Source organism: Hakea prostrata, chromosome 4 (assembly GCF_041222555.1).
Source record: "Hakea prostrata isolate BN-2017 chromosome 4, UWA_Hpros_2, whole genome shotgun sequence".
In the NCBI taxonomy this organism is placed as follows: Eukaryota; Viridiplantae; Streptophyta; class Magnoliopsida; order Proteales; family Proteaceae; genus Hakea; species Hakea prostrata.
This window is the reverse complement of record NC_142603.1, coordinates 39,771,676-39,781,892: the sequence shown is the minus strand read 5'-3', so window position 1 is coordinate 39,781,892 and position 10,217 is coordinate 39,771,676. Positions and strand designations below refer to the sequence as shown.

Sequence of the window (10,217 nt, the reverse complement as noted above, 5' to 3'; positions counted from 1 at the left end):
GAAAAATTAGAAGAGGAATACTTGAAGATCTGTAACCCCCACGTACCATGCAGCTGGTTATGATTGACTCTCAAGTTGAAATAACAATCTTTGATCAGGATCCTCGAGTTTAATTCAGAATGTCTTAACCTAATTCTCAAATCACAAACTGAATACCTGGTTTAGATTTACTATACTGATATTATGTAAAACAGAAACTCTCACTGTACAATAAACGGCTAAAAATCATCAGAAATTCTTACAATAATATTTTCATGAAAACTTTTGAATTGTAATGAATGTAAGGTTAAAACTCTATCATGACTCATAATTTGTCAATTTAACGATGTAAGATAAGAATAATAGATGCTTTTATCGTTGATATGAAGAACTCTTGAGAATAAGATACATATAGTTAAGAAAAGGTTACAACTTATTAATCCTCTTGGCCAACATGAAGGATATATCAAATACAGAATGTAGATATCACACCTTCATATACATTCCATGCTTGCTTTCTGAAAAGTTGGTGGTGATGTCTTTCGCCTTATTGACACAGCAGAAACCAGACCATAGAAGAAATTAAAGGCAGGTGAAGAGATGATGGGGAAGAAGAGCCCCTAAGGAAATAAAATAGCAAAAGTCTATCAAGGGAAGGTTGTAGTAGTAAGGGCTTACATCCTAATTCTCTGGCAATATGATGCATCTTTCGAAAGACCCGGCTGCTGCTACTCTATTGTTCTTCGATTAAACCGTGTAATGCTGCTTAATATCATCAAGATCAAGGCCCTTCAGCTTTGCTACCGACTCGACGTGACCCTTGAGTGTTTGCAGTTCACGAAGCCTTGCCACTTCGGCTCGTCTCTTGGCTTGCTCAGCAATCTCAGAAAGCTCCCTGTAGCTGCTCCTGTCACTGAAGAGGTTGGTGGATTCTGGTGGTTGGAGCCCGTGAAGTGTCCGCTGAGCAAGAGCCCATTGTGCTTCTCTTTCCTCTTTTCCATAATCCTTCTTGGTGGTGAAGGCAGTCTGTGGATCAAGAGAGAAAAAAAGAAAAGGTTCAATCACATAAAACACCTGATGGATCATCAAGAAGTGAATCATATCGATTATCGTTTACCTTGTTCTCTAGCATGTTAACCCAGGCCCTTCCACTGAGGATGTAACGGATTGCAAATTTGAGGAAGTCAAGTGGTATGTAGGTGACCAGACTGTAAAGCCAGATGACTCCAGCCCAACCCCAGCCACAACCCTTAATTAAGGCAAAACTCCAGTGTGCATAAACAGCCACAAAAGTTGCTACCTGTACAAGAACATCAGGTTGGTTAGCTTAAACCAGACCATAAAACATCTCTCAGCCATCTAGTTCTAATGTTTAATTCATCCAAAAAATTTCCACTAATTAGGAAAAGATGAAGAAATGTATCTTACTAGCTGCGCAATCATGAAAGCAGAGACTAAGAGCATGCCAGGGCGTTCAACAAAAGACCAGCTACGAGAACGAGTGACAAAAATGAGGGCCTGGCTAATAATACTGACTTGTAGGTATAAAGCAGCCATCATTTCATGATCTTGGTCACTTATTGTCCTTACATGGAATCGTCTCTGCATATCAAGGTTAGCAACAGAAAATTAGTTCTAAAATGTGTACATATGAATGAATGAGGTTTAAGTATCTCCAGAGGAAACGGAACCAAATATCTTACCTCAAAGAAACTGGTTCTGCTCATCAACCAGAAGAATAACACTGTCATCAATGCCAGGTAACCACCTAGCACAATTCCAGTAGCAAAAATTTCCTTCAATTTCCAACTGTCAGGCATTGGAGATGGCTTCACCCGATCCTTTGAGATGGTCATGATTGTACCTAGAGATAAAAATGAATATGAGATGGAATCACAATTACATGGACAAAGCATACTTGAACAATAGAGGATACAGTTACACATTCGAAACTTTTTTACATGCAAATCTTACCATCATTCAGAATTGCAATGATCAAAACCATGAAGGGAGAGAAGTCGAATTTCCAGATCAGAGCAATAAGCAAGAAACCAAACTACAAAATCAGGAGCAAGACTTAAAGTTATCAGTGAAAAATATGATAATCACTAGCAAAAGTCTGGAAAACACTGAAATCTGTCAAGTCTAAACAATAAACTTACCACAATACGAATCGTGATTGAAACTGCATAGATCTACAAAGTTCAAAAATAAATTTATCAGTCACTATCAAGTGAAAGAAATTTATGCATGAGAGGAAGATCACAGAAACTAACTGTGTAGTTCTTCATCCGTTGGAAAATTGCTCTGCTGGTCAGAACAGCACTGATAATAACACTCAGCCCAGGTTCAGTGAGGACAATATCAGAAGCACTTCTAGCTGCATCAGTAGCATCAGCAACAGCAATTCCAATATCTGCCTTCTTCAAAGCAGGGGCATCATTGACACCATCTCCAGTCATACCACAGATATGCTTCCTCTCCTGTAGTTTCTTCACAATTTCGTACTTGTGCTCTACAACAAAAAAAGGTGGGATAAGTATGTCAGAAACCCAGTTCTTATGATCCTTATAGAAAGGAAAGGGGCCAACAATTCCAGGCACCAGGTAAGCAAGGGACACACCTGGAAATACTCCTGCAAAACCATCAGCCTTCTCGATCAACTCATCTACGGGAAGGGGAGCAATACTTTCATCCTTGTGTTCACCAAGCAGTGTAGAGGAAGGATACATGTTAGTTCCCATTCCAAGCCTCCGACCAGTCTCCTTTGCAATGGCAAGTTGATCCCCTGAAAGTGGAAATAGAAAAGAAGTAATTAGTCTAATATCAAGAAAAGGGAGATTACAACAAAAGATGATCAGGCTTACCGGTAATCATCTTAACATTCACGCCAAGGTTAAGAGCCCTGCGAATGGTTTCTGCACTGTCATGCCTAGGAGGATCAAAGAGAGCCAACAAACCAACAAATTGCCATAAGCTCCCTGGGCTATCCTTGGTTTTCTCAGGGACTTCCTGCAAACAAATAATAATACAAATGAACTTAATGGAAGATGTTTCATTTCACTGGAAGTGTATATATTGGAGTCAGAAATCACAACCCCATACCTGTTTTGCAACAGCTAGAGATCGAAGCCCACGCTCTGCGAATTTCTCGATTACAGAATGAACCCGCTTCTTCATATCTTCCTTGGCATGGCAGAGGGTCAATATCTGTTATTTGGCACATATACAAGACCCAAGAGTTACATATCTTCTCATTATAATTCACCACCTACGAATTCATGACAGGACATAGGTTACCTGCTCTGGGGCGCCTTTGCTGGTCCGATGCCAATTACCATTGCTGTCAATATAGGTCAAAGCAGTCCTCTTGTCTACAGGGTTGAATGGGAAAAAATGCACCTCCGTGATACCTGCTCGAGCCTACTCGAAAGCAAAACATACCAAAAGAACATGTTGACCAATTTAGAGTTAACTTCAAAAAAAAAAAAAGAGGAAGAAGAAGAATGATAAAGTTATTACCTCCTTCGGGTCTGCAAGGGTATTGACAATGGCAGCATCAATGGCATCTTGATTTTCAGTCCTAGATGCTCTTGCTGCATACAAGACCACCTGATCCTTGTCCACACCCTTCACAAACACCTCAATAAGATTCTTGTCAACTGTCAACTTGTTTAGAGTCAGGGTACCAGTCTTGTCACTGCAGAGCACATCCATACCAGCCATTTCCTCAATTGCTGTCATTCTCTTAGTGATAGCACCCTGCTGGGATAGCCTATGTGACCCAATAGCCATGGTCACAGACAAGACAGTGGGCATTGCAATGGGGATACCACCAATTAAGAGAACCAGGAGGTTGTTAATTCCACTCCTATATGCTCTGTGCTGAATTGGATACATGACAATGAGCTCAATAACCATGCCCACAGCGATGGAGCAAATACAAAAGTTACCAATGGCAGTCAAAACCGTCTGGAAATGACCAACTTGGTTGGTGCTATCAACAAGGTGAGCAGCCTTTCCAAAGAAAGTGTGGACACCAGTAGCAATGACAACAGCTTCTATTTCTCCCTGTTTGCAAGTTGAACCAGAGAACACCTCGTCATATGGATTCTTTGTGACGGGGAGTGATTCTCCAGTCAAAGCAGATTGATCAATCTTCAACGGGTCACCTTCTAACAGTCGGGCATCAGCAGGGACAATATCTCCCAATTTAACACTGATAACATCTCCAGGAACCAGCATGGAAGCTTCTTGCTCACTCCATCGGCCATCTCTAAGCACCTACACACATAACCAACAAATAATACTGATTAATTTTCAAGTCGAACAAAATAAAAATAAAATCTCTGAAAGGGCCTATGTGAAAACTCAAAAGTTTCAAGCAATGTCATTACCTTAGTTTTGGGAGCAAGGTTAGCCATCAAAGCTGCTGCAGCATTACCGGCATTGTTTTCTTCAATAAAACTGATTGTGGAGTTGATTACCAGAAGGCAAACAATACCAACAAAATCCTGCCAATCAGGAGGTTGACCACCACCATTTGCCAGGGCAATGGCCATTATAGCTGCAGCTTCCATGACCCATGATAAAGGGTTCCACATAAAACCCAGAAACTTGAGGAACTTGCTCTCTTTTTTCTCTTCTAGCTTGTTGGGACCAAATATCTGAACCCGGTGGGCTCCTTCCTCGGAAGATAAACCCTCCCTTGTACATTTCAAGGAATCGAACACTTCCTCTATGGGAACTTTTTCCTGTGTAGTACGAAAAGTAAGCTCAGCACATCAGAGGAATCATACACAACCCAGAAAACCTTACAATTCCAGCAGTCAATTGCCCAAAACACCTTCATCATTTTCTAAAGACAAAATGTGGTCTGCTGACTCAGGCCATTAAAGAGTGAAAATCTCACATTTTTTGTGCTTTTTTTTCACCATTATAATTATAATGTTTAATAAATTATTTAACTTTTTATTATAATTTTTTTTTAATCATCTTCAAACCAATTACATTGAACATACCCATGACTTTTTTGGACTTAGTGTCTCTATATAAGATTGTCACCATTGTGCTAAAAACACATCCATATTATTTTCTTGTTTCAAAAAAAAAAAAGGGTAAACAGGAACACAGAACGGACATAAAAATCATTTAAAAAAAAAAAACTTTTCACGTTAGTTAAAAGAAGAAAAAGTTAATTTTTTCTGCCCAAAAAGAGAAAAGGATCATTTTGTTTAAAGGAAACGCAATGGAAACGATAGTAAATCTACAACTTCTGTACCGATTCCAGACTCCAAAACCCAAAATATAGAAGAATACGAATAGCGTTTGAAATCTCAGAGAAGCCCAGCACTTCCGGTCCCAAGTCCCAAAAGTAGAGGGGGAAAATCCATGTAGAACTTCCAAACGGTTATTTAAATCATAATAAAGTATAAAAAAGAATTAAAAAGAATTTTAGAAAATCCACTCTGTTTAATTACTAAAATATCGTACCGACGTAAATGATCTTTTTTGGGAAAAAATAGTTGCATGACTGGTTTTGGAAGACCATTTAGCAATAGAAACGGAGAAGTGCAGTCAAAGCAGAGGCGTCTCTGCTTCATCAACAGAAGGGAAAATGAACCGAAGAACCTTTAAATTTCTTTCTTTAACTTTTCAGACTAGAGAGTATAGACTAGCTATCTGATCAAAACTCAAAGTAGAAATTGTGAAATATCATAAAATCAAATCGAATATATAGATCAATCAGATCTTTCACATGCACAGACTAAGCTGAACAGGAAACAGATAATAAAATTAGTAACCAAACAAATCAAACCAAATAGAAGAATAATTCCATTTATATCGTTGGGTTACTGACTCAAGCTTTCGAAAAGAAGGTAAACTTTGAAGTTTGAAGAAAATCAAATCCACCCAAGTTCTCTGTTCTTTTACTCGTAAGCCAAAAAAGCCGTCGCAGAAAAAGACAATTGTTTTCATTTCTAATCTTGAACATAAGTTCAAAAGTTTGGAATCGAAACTCCGAACCATCAAAAACTTACACAGATCAAAACAAAACACAAAATCTCGTCTTCCACACTGAAACTGAATCAAGCAAACTCAGATTTTTTAAAACTGAAAAAGCGAAAAGAAAAACGATTCATGCATTGAATTCTTAAAGTAAGAAGAAGAAATCGCTTACTAGATCAACATTCTCGTTCTTAATCTCTTCTAAACTCATGCCACCCATCTTCGCCAATGAACCAAGTGGAGAAGTACTCCACAGTCAATAGAATTTCAAACTGATGATGAAACTGTATAACCACTACCGAGAAAGAAAGAAACTGAAAACCCTAAATCTTTAAAGAAGGAGAAGAAGAATCATAGTCACGGCAGACGAAGAAAAGAGAAGCAGAGGAGATAAAAATGAAAAGCTTCTGAAGAGAAAGAGAAGCTCCACACAACTCAAAGCTCTCACGAGAGCCCTTCCTTTTTATACCTCGCCATCACTTAATGGTCACCGAATTGACCACCTTCTCTTCTCTGTGGGTCCCACTTCACAAGCCTCCCGGTTTCCAACGGGCAACCTCTTTCTCTCGCTGCTTTCTTTCTGGGGTTGCTTTTACTGGTGACGTGTCAACGCTCGCCTCGGTGTCTGAACCTTCCTTCCACACACGAAGTCCCAGATGCTTTTATGCTTCGCTGGCCCCACCTTCTCAATCAACGTGGCATCAATCAACGTGTACGTTAACTGTGCCTACCAAAACCTAACGTAAATCTCTCGGTTCGTTCGGTCTGGGTTTAGTTTTTTCGATTAGATAGTTTTTTTTTAATGTGTGTTTGTCTGCCGGAATAAAGGTAGAGTGAGAAAAAATTTGAGAAAATAAATTTGAGTGAGAAAGTTAGAGACAGAAAATTTGTCTAGTGGCATTCTAACTTTCCTATGCTATGTTTTTTCACAATTTCACATATTTCAAAATTTTACAAGATATGTAAAATTTTGTGAAAAAAATATGAAAAACTAAAAAAAGACATACATTTAATGTATTTTCATAAAAGACGTTCATTTCTTTTCATTTTCCTTCATGGCATTACATATCATGGGGTTCATATGTTTTTTTCTTTTTACTCCATATTTGCAAACAAATGCAACCTAAGAAAAACATAATAAAACAATATTTTGTGATGATGCTTAGTGTTGATAGCTGAACTCTTTCCTTGGCTACCAAACACAGAGTTGGGATCCGAACTACTCTTCTCTCACACCACTCTGCCCATAGTTTAGAGGGGGATCAACCTTAAGGCATGAGGGGATCACAATCATCTACTTTGATCCACACTTCTAAATATAGCTTGATAAAACTGAAGCGAAACAATTAGAATTTTCTAAATTAGTGTAAGATTATTTAACATGTTTGTAAAGATTTTGGTTCTACTAAATATCTATCTTTGGTTATTTAATTGAATTGAATTTTTTTTTTTAAGTAATTAGGTTGAATTTGATTGGTATTAATTTTTCTATTTTAAGATAATTTTCATAGAAGAATTTCATAAAACTCCAATTATAAGACCAAGATAAGATTACATGGAAACATTTATCCAATAGTGAGAACATCTAGGGAGGATGAAGTTAGAAACATTTACTTGGATTTTGGTTTGAAATTGGTTTCACTTGGATTGGTTTTCTGTCCAAACCAGGCCAAACAATCTCATTTTTCCATTAATATCCGTCGGATTGGTATTAGAAACTGTAGATTCCAATCAGCCAGTAAAGACCAATGAATTGGTCAGACAACGTAAAACTCTTGAGTTTTTCTTCTGGCTTTCCGTTCAACAAAACAAAAAAAGACGATTCTCCGAATAAATGGTAAACTGGCCCCACATAAATATCTCGAAAACGATTTCCAATCAGTAATTGCCATCTGATACTATTTGGACTGTCATTATTCAAAGAGGGTTTGACTTGAACACCCTTGTGGGTCCCACCATTTAATATAGTCCTCTGGTAAACAGCTGCTCTCGAAGACGGAGGAGACTCGCTCATGAATAAAATGGAAAAAACAAAATAAGATAAAATAAAATAAATTAAAGCGAACCCGTGAAGACAAAAGGAAAGAAGGCGAAGGCGCAATAATAGTGACGGTTGGCGCTCATAGGCTTACCTGCCTTACGTAGAGCACTCGTTTTTGAGATGCAATCATGACCGTTGGATTACTCAAAAGAAAGATCAAGTCAGATTTGAATTATCCCAAGGCTCTTGGCTTTTTTTTTTGAGTGGCACCACCCTTTGCCGAGTGCTCAGATTTTTTTTGAATTATCCTAAGGCACCTTGGCGATGTGGCATCACACTGCTTGGAAAGCCGAGTTTGCTGATGTAGCATAGGTTGGTTTTTTGTTTTTTTTTGTTTTTTTTTTTTTTGGCATTAAGGTTCAGCTGGGCTAGCTTGTGTGCACCTTGATGTGGCGCCGTTTTTATTGATTGCTGATGCAGCAAACAAAAGATTAAAATCCAAGATTTTTTTTTTTTTTTACTCGAGGGTTTATACTTTATAATAGGGGAAAATATTAATAAATATAGGTAGGTGCTACAGGGATGAGTGCGAACCCAAGACATTTCCATGGGAATTTGAGTTTTTAACTCAACTAACCTATCCATGCAAAAAAAATCCGAGATTGGGTTGCATGATATTTCTGATTCTAGATTCTACACTTACATGGAGAATAAAATTTTCAATCCAAATGGCTGAATACTTGACACATGAATAATATAATGACAAAATCATAAATTTTTTTAGAAAAATTCTGAAAATGTAAACATCTGAATATTCTTCCGTCCTAAAAAAAAAGAAGATTTTGTTTTTAAAGCCTAATCATATGAAGCATCCAATCATGTATGATTGGAGTTTTTACTTCCCATGTGGATGAGGATCTACTGATCTAGTCATGAGTGATCAGATCCCACATGATGAAGAAAAGACTTACTTCATGAGAGTCCAGATCTTTGTATTCCGATGGATTGAGAATTGTGATCCTCTCATATTTTTTTACCACACATTTAAGAGAAGCTTCACTTTGAGTAAACCCCCTCCTATATGCGGTGGAAGGATGTGAGAAAAGCACAATCTTCTATGCCAACAAAAAGAGTCTCCCAACTCGATGATCATCCTCTTTGAGATCTAATATAATATCCGACTAGAGAATTCCTAAATCATTTCAGTTTTGCCACTTACACTAGTGATTCGGTCATCATACTAAATTCTTTTTTGGTGTCACAGTGGTGGAGTCCCCTTATGGATTTGCGGGTGCAGCTCATGGCCCTGTGGCCGCTGCGGGTGCCAGGATAAACTGATCAAACAATATACCATTTGCAAATAGGTCCTTGTGACTCGTGTGTTGTTATGGACTTTACCATGTTACCTGAGCAGGCTGCGTTCGCATTGGGCGCGAGACAACCGAAACTTGAATTGTTTATTGTTGATATCTCGCCATTTATCGCCGAACTGGCAATTTCTTGAGCTATTTTCGGTGATAAGACCACCGTCCGTCATAGTTCAAAAGCTTATTCATCGCTTCAGAAGAGCAAACGTTGTTGATGCTCCTGGTCTTCTCTAATTAACTCATCTGCAGACTAATACAGAGTAAACTTCACTTTAAGGTTTACCCTCACTTTGTCGTTCTCTGCTTTGTCCCCATCTTCGATGAAAATAGGGCCAATAAAAGAAGAAATATGATCTTCTTCGCACAAAATCACAACCTAAGGCAACTTCTTCGTCATTAGATGATTTCTTCTCCAACTCTAGTTCCAGCTCCGATTCCGACTTTTGGTCAGGCAAAAGGCAAAGATGGAGGAGGAAGATGAACAGTAATTGCATTTGAGTCACACACGTGGTTCATGTAAGACCATGGAATTGTCAAAAAGTAAAAATAAATAATGACTAACCGTAAACATCTCTATACATGACTTGACTACTTGAGAACATGACTTGACTTAGTTGCTATTAAATATTATTTTGTTATTTTTTTTTAACTTGATACTACTGTTTGCGGGAATATGTTACATTGTTTTATTATTTTTTAAAACTTTACATTTACAGTTTGCATATGTCGGTGATTCGCCTGGTTTGCAGGTAGCAAACCGGAGAACTCGACTGAGATTTCGTACCTTGCTCACGAGGACAAAATTTAACTTTTTTTTTTTTTTAGGAAAAAAGAACAAGTCAAAATTAAAGAACAAGTCAAAATTTAACTTACTCTACTGG

The 10,217-nt window shown here is 38.0% G+C and overlaps 1 protein-coding gene across 3 annotated transcripts; it reads right to left on the bottom strand.

The window, feature by feature from the left end:
- Nucleotides 1-301: 301 nt before the first annotated feature.
- On the bottom strand, nt 302-6,411 carry LOC149018860 (plasma membrane ATPase 4). 3 transcript variants are annotated; one of them, XR_016172994.1, is made up of 14 exons: nt 6,161-6,411; nt 4,377-4,733; nt 3,502-4,263; nt 3,280-3,402; nt 3,085-3,189; nt 2,847-2,991; nt 2,256-2,767; nt 2,142-2,174; nt 1,954-2,035; nt 1,683-1,843; nt 1,408-1,581; nt 1,097-1,279; nt 658-1,005; nt 302-525 (listed from the first exon to the last, which is right to left on the bottom strand). XR_016172994.1 is itself a non-coding variant. In XM_089152988.1 (14 exons), exons 1-14 carry the CDS (start codon nt 6,206-6,208, stop codon nt 727-729), a joined length of 2,856 nt encoding a protein of 951 aa, XP_089009114.1. In that variant the 5' UTR covers nt 6,209-6,411; the 3' UTR covers nt 303-726. The 3 variants fall into 3 exon arrangements, 2 of the variants coding, with proteins under 2 accessions (XP_089009113.1, XP_089009114.1); XM_089152988.1 differs by having other exon boundaries at nt 303-1,005; nt 2,256-2,494; nt 2,603-2,767; XM_089152987.1 differs by having other exon boundaries at nt 302-1,005.
- Nucleotides 6,412-10,217: the final 3,806 nt, after the last annotated feature.